At 36.9% G+C, this 20,391-nt stretch overlaps 2 protein-coding genes across 2 annotated transcripts; both read right to left on the bottom strand.

Moving 5' to 3' along the window:
• Positions 1-2,103: 2,103 nt before the first annotated feature.
• On the bottom strand, positions 2,104-2,978 carry LOC126701871 (germin-like protein subfamily T member 2). Its single transcript, XM_050400295.1, has one exon. The coding sequence runs from the start codon at positions 2,910-2,912 to the stop codon at positions 2,244-2,246; it is 669 nt and encodes a 222-aa protein (XP_050256252.1). The 5' UTR covers positions 2,913-2,978; the 3' UTR covers positions 2,104-2,243.
• A 4,725-nt stretch (positions 2,979-7,703) lies between these two features.
• On the bottom strand, positions 7,704-11,670 carry LOC126702669 (5-formyltetrahydrofolate cyclo-ligase, mitochondrial-like). The gene is made up of 8 exons (XM_050401479.1): positions 11,362-11,670; positions 11,084-11,224; positions 9,978-10,142; positions 9,393-9,434; positions 9,239-9,284; positions 8,365-8,435; positions 8,140-8,266; positions 7,704-8,064 (listed from the first exon to the last, which is right to left on the bottom strand). Exons 1-8 carry the CDS (start codon positions 11,639-11,641, stop codon positions 8,052-8,054), a joined length of 885 nt encoding a protein of 294 aa, XP_050257436.1. The 5' UTR covers positions 11,642-11,670; the 3' UTR covers positions 7,704-8,051.
• Positions 11,671-20,391: the final 8,721 nt, after the last annotated feature.

Below are 20,391 nucleotides of genomic sequence, written 5' to 3' on the forward strand. Positions count from 1 at the left end.
GAGTGTGTAAGAAGATTAGAGAAGAATTAGTACTTAATCATTTATAATCAAAGGGCAACTGTGCCATAGGTTTCTCCATGTCTGATGCTGAAGTGTGTTTCCTTGTCTCTTTTAATGTCCTAAAATTGTAATATGAAATCATATGTAGAAAATGCATAATATTTTTATTTATCATCTTACTAGATACACTTTAGTTAATTGTATTAGTACACAGAAAGAATCTCCTAGTCCTAGGTTGATCTAGTTCTTAAGCTGTGTAAGCAAAAGACTCTACTTTCTGGAACTTAGTTACAAATTCTTATTCATTGTTATAGTATGTTACTAATTCATACAATTTCATGCCAAACTGTGTAATGAGAGAATTTTGCTTTCCAAAGTTTCTCTTTCATTGTTGAGTATGTTACTAATTGGTACAAATTCATGTTTCAATAATGGTAATGAAATAAATTCAAATAATGAAAAATTTTGGAGTCATTAAAATCGAACTAATGTTATATGTTACAGAATGAGCAATTGACAAATGCCATAAAATGATTTATTTCTTATTTTTTTGAGAGAAGCCATTAAAGCCAATTTGAATCATTACAACCATAAGACCAAGACATCAATCAGTTTTTTATGTAGGCAGGGATTAAAACTCATATCTCTTATACAACTATCAAAGAGTTTACCAGTTGAGCTAATTGGAACCTATGTATGCGGGGTTTGATACAGAACACTTTTAGATTATTGTATCTGAATTCAGAGGTATATTCTTCAAGGTATTATTTTTTTTACAGTGAGGGAGATTCGATTGTGTTATTTAGAACTCAATACTTCAACTCACGGGTGAAAAAATTTACCATAAAATTCGGCACAAAATGAGCAAATGCCCTTTTCATGCAAAAAATCTAGCCTTTTGCCCTCTTTCTCAAACTAATTAGAAAAATGCCCCTCTTTTGTAACTCGATAATACGGAAGTCGAGATTTATTGAAAAACTCGATGCTCATATAGTCGAGTTTTGTATGAGGTTTGTACCACGCTGGCAAAGCAGACGTGGCTTTTTTCCAATTAAAAAATGGTCGTGTATACATCCATAACCCGATAACCTGTAAATCGAGTTTTCCTTAACCATTTGAATCCCCAACGTCTCACAACCTGTTCACTCTCTCCTGTATACTCTCCCTTGCTCAGCCATCACTCTCTCCTGTATACTCTCCTGTACTCTACCATCAGTCTCACTCTCTGTCAGTCTTGCTCGGCCATCACTCTCCCTCTACACTCTCCCTGGTGCTTCCGTCAAACCCTCATCGCCACCATTGATTACAGGTACATTGCTCTTCTCTGTCTCTTGTTTTGTGTATCACTACTGATCTAGATTAGCCTTGCATACATCTTAGTTTAGAAAAAAGTCTACTAGAAATCTCTTTTTCACATATACGAAGCAATTTTTTCTGTGTATGTGGGTATTTTGGGCTTTCAATCTTGTGTGCGTGTGCACATGTAGAGAGAAAACAACTCTAACTCCAATCAATGTCTACCTACTTCCTAATTCATTTACAATTTCCTGTTTATATGGGTCGTGCTCATTTACAATTTCCTATGATCTCTGTGTTTCTGGGTTCATGAATTTTAGCTTCAAGTAGAGATTTTTGGATGGTGATGGTGAAAGATGATTTTTGTCCATGTGTCTGTTGGCAAAGTTCATTCTTTGAAACTTACTTAAAAGTAGTAAATTTGATCTCTGTATTGCTAGGTTCATGAATTTTAGCTTCAAGTAGAGATTTTTGGATGGTGATGGTGAAAGATGATTTTTGTCAGTGTGTTTGTTGGCAAAGTTCATTCTTTGAAACTTACTTAAAAGTAGTAAATTTGATCTCTGTGTTGCTGGGTTCATGAATTTTAGCTTCAAGTAGAGATTTTTTGGATGATGATGGTGAAAGATGATTTTTGTCCGTGTGTCTGTTGGCAAAGTTCATTCTTTGAAACTTACTTAAAAGTAGTAAATTTAATAATCAAGATGAGAATTTTGTTGTCTTTTATATGCTGCAATGATGACATTATAAATGTAATCTGAATGTTTCATCAATAAACCGTAACAACATAGGCATAATCAAAACAAATTTTAAAAGAATAAATCAATAATCAAAACAACATACACGGATAACCTGAATAACACAGCCCAACAAAGGGAGGCAGGTAATCTCAAAAGTATTATTACACAATCTTCAAATCAAAGGGACCTTATCAGGAAGGCCATGGCTTAAGAACCAAATTTAGATTTTATGCTATTGACAACAGCATCGTCTACTTGGAACGCCTGAGTTAATACTTCATTAGGCATTGGGGGTTGTGAACCAAAGAGAGTTGTTGAGAGAATCACAACCCCTGGCATGTGACTATTGAAAGAAGTGAAGACAATACCTTTCCCTTTTCCAACATTCTTTTGGAAATGTACAAGTCCACTAGGAATGACAAAGATCTCTCCACGAGTCAAAACCTTAGAGTAATAGACATTGGAAGTTGTCACAAACCCCACAAGTATCCTCCCTTTAACGACCAAACCCATCTCAGTTGCACGAGGGTGAGAGTGTGGTGGATTAAGTCCTCCAGGGCCATAGTCTACACGGTTCATGGAAATCCCAAGAGTGTTAACGGCAGGAAATGAAAGGACATTTGCAGGAGTGACGTTGAAGTTTAAGTTTGATGTGTTAGTGATACCCTCTTTGCTCAGATCAAAGAAAAAATCACTTGCACTAACTTTTGAGGCAGGTATGCAAGGAAATCCATTGATTGATATGGATGCATTCAAATCTGCAACACAAAAGTCCTGTAACGCATCGGGGTCAGCCGATAGGGAAGGCACCGGGAGAAGCAGTAACATTAGAAGGCAAGGTAGCAGGTAGAGGGGTGAGTTTGATGATTTCATCATGGCTGCTAGAGACTCCTGTTTTTTAGAGAGTACAAGATAAGTTTTTGGTTGGTTGAAGAATGAAGATCACGGTTCTATTTATAACTCTCTTTCTATGTGAAAACCCCAATAGTCTTCTTAGTTTTGCTGATGCAGAGACATAGGAAGTGGCACAAGCAGCAACAAAGTCCACTGGAGATGGCGGGATGTTTGTCAAAATATCTTTTAAATTTTGTATTAGCAAATCGTGTCCTTCTTGGAAACTGTTAAGGATCAATTAGCTTTGATAGAGATAGCAAAATGGAAAATCTTAGTTATTTTCTAAAGCTTTTTCATGGTTTAGAACATTTGTCTTTTTTTGACAAGTGTCAGATGAATAAGAAAATAATTTAAAAGAGATTCTTTTTAACTAATCTTGGAGTAGATGGCTGTAAATGAATAATTCAATGACTTAATGGAAAAGGTTTTATTATAACATGATGTGAATGGGACCCCGGTACTTTTGCAGTTTCAATTCATTGACTCCTTCAAACTTGGAAATTTTGGCTCTTTATGGAGAACTTTAGTCGTTGCTATAATATTCAATATCAACAAAATTTCCAGATGGTCCTGGGAGCCTCTTTTAAATGAGCAGAAACTACACGATTGTGTGTTTCCTAAGAAATTCTATGCTGATACATGCAGATACATCATGGTCTGTCATCTTTGAAAGTTTCCAGCTTTCCCTGTACAACTATGGTTTTCCATTTATTAGTCTTATAATCCATACCGCATGGAGCTGCATAGCTCACTTGAACAAATCAATGCAATTATCCATTGTTTATTTTGACTCGCAAAGGTCCAAATTTCAAGGTTTGGTAGCAGCATCCATTGCATCAGAATTCAAGCCAGAAAAATCAACAATACTGAGTCGTGACTTCCAAGAAGGCAGTTGCTTGCTTCTTCAAATCATGTGTAATCCAATTTCTTCACATGCCATATTTACTTTCAGACTATGGATTGCATTGAGTTATGTTTTATTTGTTTCTTTATTAGAAATCTATGAACACAACATTTGTGCCACAACATTGGTCATAACTCTCATAGACTCACAGGTTATGTCATCAGAATTGTGACAGAAAAAGTATAACATAAAAACTATGATCTTAGAATAACTCTTTATTTATTAGTACTACTTCCACCTAGGCATTTTGTTAGATACATGGGATAACATTTTGTTAGATGCATGGGATAAAAAGTTAACGGGGTGTACTGAATGACATAAAGCATAATGTTTTCAATAGTTTGAGGGAAAAAAAAAACTTTTGATAGTTATGGGTATTTGGATTGATGAAAACTGAGTTATATAACTCAGTTTTCATCACCCAAAACTCAAAAAACATGAGCTCCACCGAAAATCAAGTTATTTGGATTGATTTTGGAGTTGAGTTTTCATAACTCAAAACTCAAAATTTTGAGTTTTGAGTTTTTTTTTTTTTTTTTTTTTTTAATTTGATAGGTAAGAAAAAGTTAATTCAAAAAAACTGCTAGATGCAAATTAGCACCAGCATATCAAACGTACAAAAAAGATGGAAAAGCAAAAAACATAAAAGGACACTAATTTCAAAGAAAGAGAGCTAAGGAATAAAGGAAGAGCGTCACTAGATGTGAGTCCCCAAGCCCTAGCCCAATCAAAAAGGAAACCAGAAAAGAGAGCAAGCATTTGGTCCTCAGATCTATCCAAATTCTCAAACGTCCGCCGATTGCGTTCCCTCCAAATACACCACATCAAACACAACGGAACTATGTTCCAAATGTAAGATATGAATGCTTCCCCAACCAATTCCACCAACTAAATAGAAAATCTGACACCATACATGAGGGAACCCATGAAATCCCAAAAATCCTAAAGACAAAGCACTACAGCTGATAAGCCTTTCCACAATGTAACAACAAATGATCCACTATCTCACCACAGCAACGACACATAATGCACCAGTCAACGAAGTCGAAGCCCTTAAGCCATAAGTTATCTCCCATGAGGATCCTATCCCATGCGGCTATCCAAACAAAGAAAGAGACACGTCGGAGTGCCTTAACCTTCCAAATACCTTTCCATGAAAAAACAACAAAAGAAAAGCCATGTAACTTATGATGATATGAACGGATAGTAAAATCCCCGTTTTTTGTCAACTTCCATTTCAAACGATCACCATCAATCCTTGAAGGTAAATTGGATGCCAAGAATCGAAAGAAATCATCCACCACATTTGCCTCCCAATCATTAGGACCCCGATTGAGTTACGGAAACTAAAAACAAAATTTGGATGTTTTCAAATTTTGAGTTAAGTGTTTCAATGGCACTATTATAAATAACTCCTTCATAGTAGGGCCCACATCTGTGTATTGTCAAATCAAACCAACATGTGACTGTTAGGAGCTAGCTCTTTGCTTTTTATTTTTTTTGTTTTCAAGCAAATTCTCTTCTTTAACCGGACCCCACCACTTTATGCATTATTTGAGTTTTAGACATGAGATATGCATCCAAGATATGAAACCAAACAAATTTTTTTGGAGTGAGTGAAAAAGTAAAGTTAGAGATACGAGTTATGACAATTGAGTTATGGAAACTGGGTTATGAGTGATGCTCAAACCAAACACCCATCAATTTGAACTTCATGTCAATTTTAACGATGAAAACAATATTTTGTTAAAAATAATCTCTACAATGTACGCAATACATTTTCCATCACACTATAAAGTAAAATCATTATCAAAATATATTTTGCTCGTTCATTTGATATTTTACTCTCTAAATAGAATTTATTGTTTCCCTCTGAATTAGTAATAAAATTGGCCAGAGTTTGCTGCAATGACAAGTACTATTTGCCCAATTGATATGTCATGGGTTCGTGCATGAGAATCAATTTCACTAAAATTGAGGATGTGATTGTCTACCAATCACCTCTTTGATTTTTCAAGCAATAGATTCTCAGCAAAGGAAGGACTATTATGATATCATTTAGATGAAGTTTCAAGCTTCTACTAACTACTATTGACTTCCCCCTTCACTCTTTAGTTCCCCCCACCATAAAACAATGATGCTAAATTTTCTAATAATACTATTAGTCTATTATTAATAGAAGAGTAGAATATTTGTATATAAATTTTATCACAACTTTATGACCCCAATTCATCTCATTTTCCCATTAGAAAAAGAAAAAGGAATTATTTCCTCCGATAAAATAAAAAATTTAAAAGGAGCTACCTCATACTAGAATTTTAAAGGCTGCTAGAGACTCCTTTTTTTTTAGAGAGTACAAGAATCCTCCTCCTACTTCCCTTACACAAGACAACATGATTTGGTCAGAGAGAGATCTCGACTCCTTTTTGTCAAGTCCACATAATATTGGGCTGATAAACGGCACAGATTCAATAATTCTCATACCTCCTTTTGGAAATCTTTATGGCAAAGCATATTCCATGAATGGTTAAAAATGTTGATGCTTCTGGTTACCCCTAAAAGCAGGATTAGTGAAAAGATTGGGAAGGAAGAAGACACATCAGCACATGGTATCTATGTGGTAGAAAGACAGAATTGAGGTTCACTTGTTTTCTCCAAAAAGAGGAAAAAGTGATGTGGTAAGATTAATGTGGCTTAGATCAGTTTTGGGCCAAAGATAAACAAGGTTAGTGTAGACTCAAGTCCTGGTTTGATTAAGGATTTTGTATCCCAGATGGTGAGTTTGGAAGGAGGGCTTTCCAAAGATCAAAATCTTCTTGTTGTAGCTGTGACCATAAACACTATATGAATATTAAGAAATAAAGTGATGATAACAAGTGAGCCTCTCAATCTTGATGATTTGATTCAATAAATTCATTTGGACTGTCAGAGATTTGAAGCCAAGACCCCTAAACTCAACTTTGCAAGCAAATTTCTAGACAAGTCTAGTGGGAAAGGCCACCTTACTCTTGTTGGAAAGCAAATGTTGATGCTTCCTGTTAGATAATAAAGTACATGTTGCAATAGTAGCGATGAATTATGCAGGTGAATTCTTGAATTGAGTAAAAAGAATCTCATTTGTCTCTTCTCTAGCGGCTAAAGCTCAGGGAATTAAGTGGACTATGGAGTGAGCCATTGCCACCAGGTTCTACAATGTTATTGTTGAAGGTGATGCTCTAACTGTGTTTCAAGTTGTGAATCATCCAAAGAAAAGCACATGTTAGGAAATAGCTCAAGTTGTAGAAGACATGGGATCAAGTAAAGATGGCAAACCATTTTCAATTGTCCTTCAAGTTGGCAAAAAGAGGAAGAAACAAAGATGCACTTGAGTTAGCAGCTAAATGGACTGCTAAATCTTTGTTTGAAGGTGAACTGCTTGGGGGTGCCTGCCAGAGCTTGTGACCAAGTAGGAGGAGTTGTAGTTATTTTGCGACTGGGATGTGTTTTAGGTTTTCCCTATTTTCTTGTTTGCTGTTGTGTGGTGTTTTGGACTTGTTGAGGGTTGCTGTACTCTCTTCTTTTCTCATATATATATATATATATAGAGAGAGAGAGAGAGAGAGAGAGAGAAGAGGAAAAAAAAGAAAAAACAATTCCTACATATAATAAACTGATTTTTTTTTTTTTTTTTTTTTTTTTTTTGGGTTTGATGTTATCTATTATTTAACTTAACAGTACTATAAAGTGGCACAATTTTGCATAGTTAGCACATCCATGGAACAATTGTAGGAGTACTAGGGCTATACATACTTGTTCTCAACTTCTGCTTCTATATATTATATAGATGCAACTTTATCTTAAAAAAGAAAAGAAATAAAAACATCTTCACATAATACAAATATTTATTGCATTGAATAAAACCATTTCCTTAAATGATAAATCTTGAGTAGTATTTCCAATCTCTCAAAGTGTGCTGGTCCCAATCAGTAAGATACAAGTCATATAAAACCAATACCATTTTTGAGATCTATTTCAATGGGCAAACGTTGTGGACAATCAAACATGGCTTCTTAACTATAAAAACATCATAACTTTACCTCATTCCTTTGATAGCACAATCGCTGCATTTCAAGCAATCAAGACAGCATTTGACAGCTTATGAGACAACCAAACTCAAAGGCAGGGATGAGGATCTATCATTTGAAGAAAGTGACCAGGTTTGGTTTCCAAGTCAAATGTTAAAGCTTCATCCTGTAAATATTTAACTAGTTGGATGATATGAAAACCAAACTCATCTAAATAAAAGAGGAATTTACGTAGTTATACCTGTCTAAAGCATCCGGGCTGATGGGAATCACACCAGCTGGGGACACAAGAGCATCAACGGGAACATCATTTGCAGTGACTGGTATAACTCCATCATCCAATATCTGCAGAGAATAGGATAGGGCAACTGCAGAACCAGAGCCAATCATTTCAAAAGACTAACAAAAACATGTAAGCTGACTATAAGACCATAAGCAATTATTAATTATTAGAAGTCATGCATACCAAGGAGGGGTTGCTTCCAATCCCTTGCCTTCACAAGCTCTTGGTAGTTCTTCAAGAAGGTATCATAATAACTATTGATTTTCATCAAACACCAACATGAGCTATGTACAACTTTAAGAATTATCAGTGAATATGGATAAATGGTCAAATTTCATTTTTGAGTTGAAGTGATTGAGATTTTTAGAGATGAACATGAGCCTGTTAGGAATATAACCCAATTCCTAAATCTGTGAGATGCAAAAAAAATAGAGAAAATATGCGCCAAAGAAAAAACAATCACACAAGACAATATTTACATAATTCGGCAATTTGCCTACATCTACAAAGTTACAATGATTTACTATTTCATGGAAAAAATACAAGACGCAACATTACAGTGTTTCTCTCTCTCAACAACACGACCAACCCTAATCTAAAACAATGGTATTAATATCCCACACAAAGGATCCTCAATAGGCTAAACACGGGCCAAAAACTTTCATAAGCACTCCAGCTTGGGCCTATCAACCCAAGCCTTCGCTGCATGAACTAAGCCTTAGAAAATCTCCCATTAAAAACCATAACACTTTAATATAGTTTCGGGTTATAATCTGGATCAAACACAAACTAAGCTCCACATAGCCCAACAAAGCCCCCCCCCCCCCCCCTCTCTTTTCTACTAGGGGGTTGGGTTGGATTTTCCATACAATCATCACCAATTACTAGGGAGCTACAATAATATTCACAAATCAATAGTTATACTAGCAGTTATACTCTAGGAGCTTAAAAAAAAGGCTTTATATCAAAATGAGTAAATGATATCTTTAACCAACTTAGCTCCCACAACATGAGAGGCTAAATGAAATTCTATATAGGCCAAGATTCGTAGCCATACCCTCCACCACGACCCAGGCGCCTTCCAGATCTGTCAAATGCTAGTCCTGCAGGCAGAAAAATTGCTAACTACTATTGCTTAAATTTTGGTTTCCGCAAGACTGCAACTTTAGAGCATTCTGCAGGTAATTGAGAAAATTGGGATAAAGTTTTACCAGGTAAGAGAAACAAATCAACTGGCTCATTTGCCTGCATAACTGCATCAAAAGTGATCCTTTATCATAAGTGTTAATTTATGTGCAAACCATGCAATTATGAAATATAAAGTCAAGCCTATGAGAAAATATGAACCAGAAGAAAATAAATGGAGACATTCACTTGCAAGAAGGTTAAAGTGCACAAAGTGAAAGGAGCATGGGAGTTGTGTCATGAGTTCCAGAAAAGCAGAAGCTCCTAAGTAGCACCCTGGTCCTCCCCAACATAAAAAAACAAATGTTTTTGTATCTGAGCATATCTTGAAGCACAACATAGACAAGTTCAACCATATCATTTTTCAAAGGCTAATCACATTTCTTCTTCACCTGCTAGTTTATCTTGGGCACTGATAAGTTACAAGATGACAACTTATGTCATCATTCTGATGCCTAAACTTAATTCTCACTCCTCATCATGTGAAATTTGTAATTAAATAAGCAGAAAATGACTACAACTTATAAATTATTCATAGTGTGAGCAGCCTGCTGGTCATTGGAGATAGAGAGAATCGTCACAACATATAACTAGTACAATTTTTTAATTACCATTTTTACGTTCATTTCCATCACCATCCACTGAAGCTGGTTCTAAAATGTTCATTGAATTTGCAATAAGATCATCAATACTTGAGATGTTCAGCATGCGCATGTGACTATTCTTGTCCTCCACACGTGGAACATAAAGCGTTTTTCCCATCTTTGTATTATCATCTGAGTCAAAATAAAATGTCAATACCTTCAGAAAGTGTGACAAGAAGTCAAGATAGCTTTTATTAAAGAGATAAATTCAATGAAAATGCATGTATCATACAACCACTAAATAAACAAAATAAGTTGATAAAAATAAGCTCATCCAAACACACACACACAAAAAAAAAAAAAGTGTCATAAACTTTTGCTCTACAGCACAGAGGAAGAGATGGTTATTAGTTATTACATGAAATAGTTAAATAAGACCATCTTAGGAACTATCTGCTCGACAATCATATGTATATGTTTTTCTCAAACAATTACAACATGTTCATATAAAAAAACTAGGAGCATTCTTTCCAATGATTATCTCTCTAAAGAATCTCTTGTGAGGAAGAACCTAGCAGTCATTCCTGCTACATTTTTCAGTTTACAAACAATTTAAAGTAACCCACTGGGGGGCACTTCCTTCCCTTCTAAGACCAAGGTGGAGGTGGGGTAGTTAATTCAAGACCAATTGGATGCATGTGTAATATTCCAGTAAAGAAAATAAAAATATACTTTAATCCTTTTGCATAGATTTGTATGAGAATCATTCATTCCCAGTATGATCCCCCTGCTCATAAACTCTCTCAATTGAGATAGGGTTGTGATCAAGCCAAGTATTGAATGATTGAACATGTCTTGGCAAGACTAACAAGGCATTCAAGCTCGTCTTGAGCTCACTTATAATGTTTGATTTTGGGCTTGTTACAAGTAGCTTGAACTTGACTTGCCTCAGCTAGCTTCATTAGTCAAGCCATCAAGCCAAGCACAAGTCCAAATCAAGCTCAAGATCAATCCTACAAACAAGTTTTAGGAGTAATATTTTTCTACAGATTCCATTTTACAATCACATTCACATAGAATTTGAATGTCAGATGGCAAAACTAAAACGTACGAGACAGCAAGCAAACACAAACCTTGAGCTGGGTTTTGCAGGATTTCTGATAACAATTTTGATGTGTCAACTTCTCGTAAAGAAGAGCAACTTATATAGGCACACAATCTCTGACTAGATTTAAACCAAGGAGATTCCAAAACAATGCTCTGGATTGCATTGTCTGAAAACAAAAATCAACAACACCAAGTGAAAATTTTTCAATAACAAAGATGCATCAATCTGATAATTCTAGATAGACCCAGTAGTAAAAAAATTAATGCAAAATGATTTGGCGTATTAGTACGAGTTAAAAGTTACCTTCTTGGGATCTGAGAGTTGGGTCCATGTTCTTGAGGTCCTTGCGGACCCTTGATCGGAGAAGCTGTTTTTGCTTGAACAAAGCGTTTAGATGATCTTGTTCTTCATTGTTGTTGTTGGTCATCATTGTCGTGAAGCTCAAACTGTGACTGTAGCGTGGTGCGTGCGAGGTTGGGCGAGAGAGTAAGAGTGGGTTTGTTGTTGTTGTGACAAAATTGCACGGTTGGGTCATCGATACTACAAGTTGTTTCAGTTTTCGACTCAGCCCAGTTGGCCTCATGAGGCTCCTTCTCTCTCTGCTGTCGTGCCTTTTTAATTCTATTTTATTTTGCAATTTGACAATTTTGTTCTTAAAAATTACAGTGCGAACTTTTTTTCTTTTTTCTTTTTTTTTAATATTAATTTGATTATTACAATGGAAAAACAATGAATTTGAAATCCTTTTTATTGAAAAGCAATGAATTTGAAATCTATCTTCTTAAAAAACACTAGTCGCTAACCCGTGCGATACACGGGAAAACTATTAGAAAATAATAAAGAATGCATATATTAAAAGACAATTTAAGTTCATGTGTACTTGTAAGGGATACATACCTAAATAGTTCTTGCGGTAGAAATAAAAGCCTTATCTTTGAGATAAAGAACTGATATAAACAAACTAACCTTACATAAAACAAATTTAAAAAAAAAAAAAAAAAAAAAACATAAAACTGATGTCACGGGAAATTCAGCCACATAATAGTAATATATAAATCTCTTAAAACCTAAACCTAAACCTAAACGTAAGGACTAAATATTTATGCGCATTCTCTTGCTTTCTTGATGTATTTGGTTAAAAATATAAAACTGATGTCACGGGAAATTCAACCACATAGTAGTAATATATAAATCTCTTAAAACCTAAACCTAAACGTAAGGACTAAATATATAAACAAACTAACCTTACAAAAGGTGAACTTTATAAGCTAAAATCTATACCGTGAGTTGTAGATCTTGAATGCTATACCGTGCGTTTAGGGCTTCCTACATCTGCAGAGAGAGAGAGAGTTTGCAGAAACCCAAAGAAAATCTCTCTATAACTTAAGAAACACAATATACTAAAATCAAAGAGATAAAATTTTCAGAGGACAAAATATTATAGATAATTTAAAAGAATTTTGGTTTAATTCTTGAACACCGCAACTCCATAAAATTCATACTAATAATAATATTTTATGATAGCGCAGTTAGAATTTTGGTTTAATTCTTGAACACTGAATTGGAAATTGATTATATGAGTATTCAATGGTGAACAAAGTACTATGTATTAATTAATATATAAACAAAACTAACCTTACAAAAGCTGAATTTTATAAGCTAAAATCTATACCGTGCGTTGTAGATCTTGAATGCTTTAGGGCTTCCTACGTCTGGAGAGAGAGAGTTTGCAGAAACCGTGGCTTTATATTTCTTAACTTGAGAGAGGGGTAAGGTTGCTAGGGTTTTGTAGATCTTGAATGCTTTAGGGCTTCCTACGTCTGGAGAAAGAGAGAGTTTGCAGAAACCGTGGCTTTATATTTCTTAACTTGAGAGAGGGGTAAGGTTGCTAGAGTTTTGAGGAGTTATAATTTTTATTTATTTTTTATTTTTTAAATATTGTGTTTTTTTAAATATTGTGCTGACATGAAAAATTGTTTTTTAAATATTGTGCTGACGTGGAAAATTGTGATGCCAGCAAAGGCTTCGGTTTTATATATATATATATATAGATAAGAAATGATAGTTAAGTTATAAAATTCTTAGTTACACATAATAAACTGAAAACAAAGCCCAAATGTTTGTTTGTTAGTTAAACATAGTAATGTTTTGTTTGTTTTAGCAATGATGTTTTTTAGAAAAAAATAAAAATAAAAATAAAAGTCATTTTTCAAAAAATATTTACTATAAAATTATCTCATTTTCCTATATTTGATAACAAATTTAAATGAGTTGAAAAATAATTTCCAAACTTCCCTTATTTAACTTGCTGTAAAATAAAGTTTTTCAAAAAATATTAGTAGAAAATAATCTCCAATAATAAGTCATACTTTTCATGTTCACTAAACATGGTTTTTTTTTTTTTTGACTCATTTTCTCTGATGTTACCAAATACTAGATGAAAGCTTGAAAATGTGTCAAAAACACAAGAGCTGTTTAAACCCCTAAATAAAAGTTACAGCTCGATAGATTTTAAACTTACTTAATTCTAAGTGTGGAATATTGTAAATGCGAATGGATAAACAAACAAGCTACTCTAACACATATTCATATAATCACAGCAATAAAATGAAATGCAAAAGAGTAGGGAAGAAGAAAGCAAACACAGATAACATGCCGATGTATTATCGAAGAGGAAACCGAAAAACTCGGCGAAAAATCTCTCCGCCACCCTCCAAGCAGTAATCGATCCACTAGAAAATCAGTTGGGATACATGGGTTAGCAAGAGACCTTCCAAGCCTAATCTACCTACTATACCTAAGCCCTTCAAGCTCTTACTCCAACAAGACTTCTCGGAACTGTATCTTGTCTAGTTCTCCGAATCCCGCAACAAGCTCCATATTGCATCTGCCATTCTTGGCTTCTTCCAATACTTCCTAATAGTACCAAAACCTCACTTGACACTCAAAAAGGGTGTGGTAAGTGTTTGGACTATCAACCTCTCAATGGTATGGAAATGGAGAGATAAGAGTTGAGGAAATCCGCAAGCTTATGTGTAGAGATATATGGGTATGGTAATCTCTAACTCTCAAGGTGTTTGGCTAGGGTTTTCTCTTAGAATCACTCTTCAACATTTGTGGGTAATGTGGATATATATAGTGTGGGTACAAAAAATGTGTATCAGATAGTACAGTTTAGCAGAACAGAATGTTTCGTGGGTGTCTCGCGGGAAGGCCTTACCCATGAGATACTTGCGAAACATAGCTGTCTCCATCTGTACTGACTCTTCGCATTCTAGTCATGTGCAAGGCACATGCTTCACTTCGCGGGATGCTTAGTCGCGAGCTACCCGCGAGAAATCTTCTGGCTTTAATTGCTTGAGTATTCACACACACTCTCTCTCTATCACACAACCCTTACAAACAAATCTTACAATAAATACAGGGTACAAAAGATTGAATAAAATTACAATCAGATTTGACACGGAATAAAAGCCAACAGAATACATATTTGTAAATTACAACTTTACACTAGAAAATATGGAAAACTATCTTTACACAATGTTTTCCAGCGAAACAAACAAAGGAACAAAAAAATGGTAACGAATGCCCAAATACTAGAAAATGAGAAAAACAATAATAAAATGTTATAGGGTTAAGGTCTGATTAGAAAGAAAAAAAGTTCTAGTACAAGGGATATACAAATAGTTTATCTTTATAAAATTTATTATCATAATAATTTAAATATTAATAAAAAGGTTTTAATGTAAGAATAAAAAGTTAGTTAGGTAAATATATCGTATAGATATGATTAATATGAGTAAATTTAAAATAAATTTTATTATAACAATGATTATCTTCTTCTTCTTCTTCTTTTTTCTTTTTTGAGAAAAACAACGATTATCTTATAGTTGTGTGTGTAGGGACACGTTTTCTCAGGCCAGGTCCAAGATGCTCGGAACCTTAGACTAGTGAGTCCAATACAAAGAATTTGTAGAGAGTGGGCCAAAGAGCTGGGCTTAGGTGTGTGAATGACGACCATCAAGGTATTCCTCATTGGCCGAGTTTAACAAAGAAAATTTGGTCCTCGGCAAGATCCGAGGAGCTTTTTCTGGTGCCTCTCGTGTGTTAGGGGTCCTCTCCTCGTTTCTCTTTACTCCCCTTTTTATAGTCGTTTTCCTCTTCCTGACAGGGGTCCCTAAGGTAGGTACTTGTCCCATCAGCCCCTACCTTCAATTGTTAGGAGTGGTTGTAAGGACAGAGAAGTATGGTTGTATCAGGCGCAGGGCACTGAATGCAATAAAGGCAGCCTTCCCTTAGACGCTTCCGTTCTCTCTGTTATCTCTCTCTACTTTAGTGCTTTCCCTGCCTTATGGAACGATCCGTAGTCTCGCTACCGGTGATCTGTTACCTCTTTTATTCTCGGCTATATCCATCCGAGGAGGATTTCCCTATGGCCGAGGAGGGGTTTTTCCATGGTCTGGGCCCCTGGCCCAGTATAAATATTGAAATGGGCCTATTAGTCTTTTACCTCTAACAATAGCCCCTCAAAATCCTATTGTTTAGCTCCTCGGACGGACAGAGGGTTTTGATGACAATGGGCCTCTGTCGCAGTTTCCAAAGTCTTGCCTTCCCTTAATGTCAGAATCTCTTCGTTTGCTCGAGGCGCGTTCTTGACTATGAAACATTCTTTTAATATATCCCAGCCACATTCTTGTTATTTCGATACACGAGGCGCGCTTTTAATTAGGGCTCTTTCACGAGGTGACATAAATTCAATGGCTGAAGATTACTTTGGAATTCGAGCAAGATTAATCTCGTTTGTAATTCCTTCCTGGGGTTTCAGAGCGAATTGATTGCTTCCAGATTCGTCCCCTATATAAGACGCGCGGTGGGAGATAATCCATCTTTGTTTGCAGAGCCCTGAGTTTCTAGATTTCTAACTCCTCAAACGTTCCCAAAGTCCCTACGATGAGAGTGACTAAGATCTTGGGAGTGAAATGATCATGGTTAGGATGAGGATGAAGGAACAACTCCCTCTTCAGAAGCCTTGGGTACCTTCGAGGTTCAGAATGGCCCGGTCAAGACAAGGGAGACAAAGGCTCAAGGCCCTCCTTCTCCTAGACAATGCAAGGGAGGAGCCTCTTCTTCCTTCAACCAAAATCCGAAACAGGTGGATGTTGCATCAGATTTTTGGTGCGACAACACTGAGGTTTTCCATCGCCGATATCATCCGCTCTCACGCAATTGTAGCTAATATGATACTTGCTTGACTGCCGTCAAAGCTAGTACGAGGATTTAGCATCCCCGCTTCTTCCTCTCTTCCATCATTGGCGCCACCCGGGTGCCTCTGTTTCTTCTTCTCTTCCATCACTAGTGCTGCCCAGACTTGCCTAGTCATTGTTAAAGCAGAATTGAAGGGTCTATCATCCCCGTGTATTTTTATGTTATAATTTTTTTTTATTTTCAGTTAGCTTATGATTTCAAGGTTGGCTAAGCTCCTTTATGTATATTGTACCATCTCTTTATCTAATAAAAGATGATCTTATCGCATTTTACGTATCCTTTCTTTTTTGCAATAATTATCGTGTGAACGGATGCACTGGTGTTTTTCTCTTGAATCGTATTTAGAATCGATGACTTCAATGATATAGTTATTAACCAAAATTGATGAGCACAACAGTACTGATTTTAAATAAGTTAACCATACAGGACTAACCGAGATAACAGCCGCACGTTTCGTATTGCAAACAGAGCAACCGCCTAGGGATGTGTAATCTGAAATAAACTATCCGAGAGGGTCGCCCGGCATTAGGGTTCTTTCTCTAGTTTCCGATGATATTCGTAGCTTTAACTTGTTGTATATGGTCCGAGGACCGTGCCTTGGTTCTGTCTAGCACCTAGGCTTTGTTTTCAGAGTGTAGTTTCCTCATAGGCTTGAGTCCAAGGACCATGCAAGTCCTTGGTTCTGTCTAGCACTTAGCCTTTGTTTTCAGAGTGTCTACTTTCCCCATAGACTTGAGTCCGAGAACCATGCAAGGCCTTGGTTCTGTCTAGCCTCTAGGCTTTGTTTAAGAGTGTTTAGTTTCCCCAAAGGCTTGAGTTCGAGGACCATGCAAGGCCTTGGTTCTGTCTAACACTTAGCCTTTGTTTTCAGAGTGTCTAGTTTCCCCATAGGCTTGAGTTCGAGGACCATGCAAGGCCTTGGTTCTGTCTAGCCTCTAGGCTTTGTTTCAGAGTGTCTAGTTTCCCCATAGGCTTGAGTCCAAGGACCATGCAAGGCCTTAGTTCTGTCTAGCACTTAGTCTTTGTTTTCAAAGTGTCTAGTTTCCCCATAGGCTTGAGTCCGAGGACCATGCAAGGTCTTGGTTCTGTCTAGCCTCTAGGTTTCATTTTCAGAGTGTCTAGTTTCCCCATAGGCTTGAGTCCGAGAACCATGCAAGGCCTTGGTTCTATCTGGCCTTGGTTCTGTCTAGCCTCTAGGCTTTGTTTCAGAGTGTCTAGTTTCCCCGTAGGCTTGAGTCCAAGGACTATGCAAGGCCTTGGTTCTGTCTAGCCTCTAGGCTTTGTTTCAGAGTGTCTAGTTTCCTCATAGGCTTGAGTCCGAGGACCATGCAAGACATTGGTTCTGTCTAGCACTTAGCCTTTGTTTTCAGAGTGTCTAGTTTCCTCATAGGCTTGAGTCCGAGGACCATGCAAGGCCTTGGTTCTGTCTAGCATTTAGCCTTTGTTTTCAGAGTATCTAGTTTCCCCATAGGCTTGAGTCCGAGGATCATGCAAGGCCTTAGTTCTATCTAGCCTCTAGGCTTTATTTCAGAGTGTCTAGTTTCCCCATAGGCTTGAGTCCGAGGACCATGCAAGGCCTTGGTTCTGTCTAGCACTTAGCCTTTGTTTTCAGAGTGTTTAGTTTCCCCATAGACTTGAGTCCGAGGACCATGCAAGGCCTTGGTTTTGTCTAGCCTCTAGGCTTTGTTTCAGAGTGTCTAGTTTCTTCATAGGCTTGAGTCCGAGGACCATGCAAGGTCTTGGTTCTGTCTAACACTTAGTCTTTGTTTTCAGAGTGTCTAGTTTCCCCAGAGGCTTAAGTCCGAGGACCATGCAAGGCCTTGGTTTTGTCTAGCCTCTAGGCTTTGTTTCAGAGTGTCTAGTTTCCCCATAGGCTTGAGTCCGAGGACCATGCAAGGCCTTGGTTCTGTCTAGCCTTTAGGCTTTGTTTCAGAGTGTCTAGTTTCCTCGTAGGCTTGAGTCCGAGGACCATGCAAGGCCTTGGTTCTGTCTAGCACTTAGCCTTTGTTTCTAGCCTTTGTTTTCAGAGTGTCTAGTTTCCCCATAGGTTTGAGTCTGAGAACCATGCAAGGTCTTGGTTCTGTCTAGCCTTTAGGCTTTGTTTCAGAGTGTCTAGTTTCCCTATAAGCTTGAGTCCGAGGACCATGCAAGGTCTTGGTTCTGTCTAGCCTCTAGGCTTTGTTTCAGAGTGTCTAGTTTCCTCGTAGGCTTGAGTCCGAGGTCCATGCAAGGTCTGTCTAGCCTCTAGGCTTTGTTTCAGCTTCTCTCTCCGTGGGGGATCCAACGGACTGGACTACTAGGCCCACGAGAGTTAGCCCCTTATCAAGTGTCTTGAGTAAATATCTGACGTCAGAAGCCCCTAGGGTTATGTTTCACTTAATAACCCTTCCCACGCTATCAACGCTTTGAAGTATGGGCCTGAGTGGGGACTGAGTGACGACAACAACGACATGTTTTAGGAAATAAGAGGAAGGCTTTCGTGCAGCTGGTATCACTGCCATAATGGTCTTCGTGATGGACTCCTGGTGTGACGGACTCCTGGTGGCAGGAGCTTGACCCCACCGTAATTGGTCGTTGCACTTGCTAACGCCCAAGCTCTTCCCACAGATGGCGCCAATTATAGGGACACGTTTTCTCAAACCAGGTCCAAGATGCTCGGAACCTTAGACCAGTGAGCCCAATATAATGAATTTGTAGAGAGTGGGCCAAAGAGCTGGGCTTAGGTGTGTGAATGACGACCATCAAGGTATTCCTCATGGGCCGAGTTTAACAGAGAAAATTTGGTCCTCGGCAAGATCCGAGAAGCTTTTTCTGGTGCCTCTCGTGTGTTGGGGGTCCTCTCCTCGTTTCTCTTTACTCCCATTTTTATAGTTGTTTTCCTCCTCCTGACAGGGGTCCCTAGGGTAGGTATTTGTCCCATCAGCCCCTACCTTCAGTTATTGGGAGTGGTTGTAAGGATAGAGAAGTATGGCTGTGTCAGGCGCAGGGCACTGAATGCAATAAAGGCAGCCTTCCCTTAGACGCTTCCGTTCTCTCTATTATCTCTCTCTACTTTAGTGCTTTCCCTACCCTATGAAACGATCCGTAGTCTCGCTACCGGTGATCTGTTACCTCTTTTACCCTCGGCTATATGCATCTGATGAGGATTTCCCTATGGCCGAGGAGGGGTTTTTCCATGGTCTAGGCCCCTGGCCCAGTATAAATATTGAAATGGGCCTATTAGTCTTTTACCCCCCACAGTGTGCATCTTGATATTGATTCTTTATATATATATATATATATATATATATATAACTAGCTTGGACTCTCTAAATATTTTGCTTCTCGAGTAATGGCAAAGCATGCAGCTTGCATTTAGAGATGCCTGCCTGTAGGAACCATCTTGCTTCTGAATCAAAAGAATCATTCTACACGTGTGTGAACAAACACACATGATTAGGATTAAATTACACTTGATTTTTTTTTTTTGAACAATTACACTTGATTAATGTTACATCATTTAATAATTTTTATTAGATTAAAAATTTGGAAATCTTACTATTGGAATATACATCTTACTTGTTTTTAATAAGCATGTTTAAATTTCACATCAAATTTTCAATAATATATTATTTATTATCTAGGTCATAAATTCATGTTTTGTCTATCCTTTAAAGAAGCTTGAATTTTAAATATTATATAGATGAGAGGATTATTATTTAATAATCTTTCATATTTGTAATGTATAAGGACACAATAATTTAATAGTGGATTTACTAAATAATGAATTCAATATGAGGTTAATAACTAGTGTAAGACACACAAAAACTTATAAAATAAGATTAACTTAATCCCCAAACAAAATTTTCTTGCCTCCACCATTGTATATAGAGACCACTTTGTTATTTTTTTTTTTTTTTTAAAAAAAATTCCTTTTGTGTGCATAAAATATTATAATACTTTAATCTAAACTTATACTCACATGTTAATTTACAAGTATAATATTACATGAGAGTTCGACTTTTCAAGCTTAAACTTAACTCGAGTTCAACTCATTTGCAATGAATATAAATCAAGTGTTTTTCCAAA

Source organism: Quercus robur, chromosome 10 (assembly GCF_932294415.1).
Source record: "Quercus robur chromosome 10, dhQueRobu3.1, whole genome shotgun sequence".
Classification (NCBI taxonomy): domain Eukaryota; kingdom Viridiplantae; phylum Streptophyta; class Magnoliopsida; order Fagales; family Fagaceae; genus Quercus; species Quercus robur.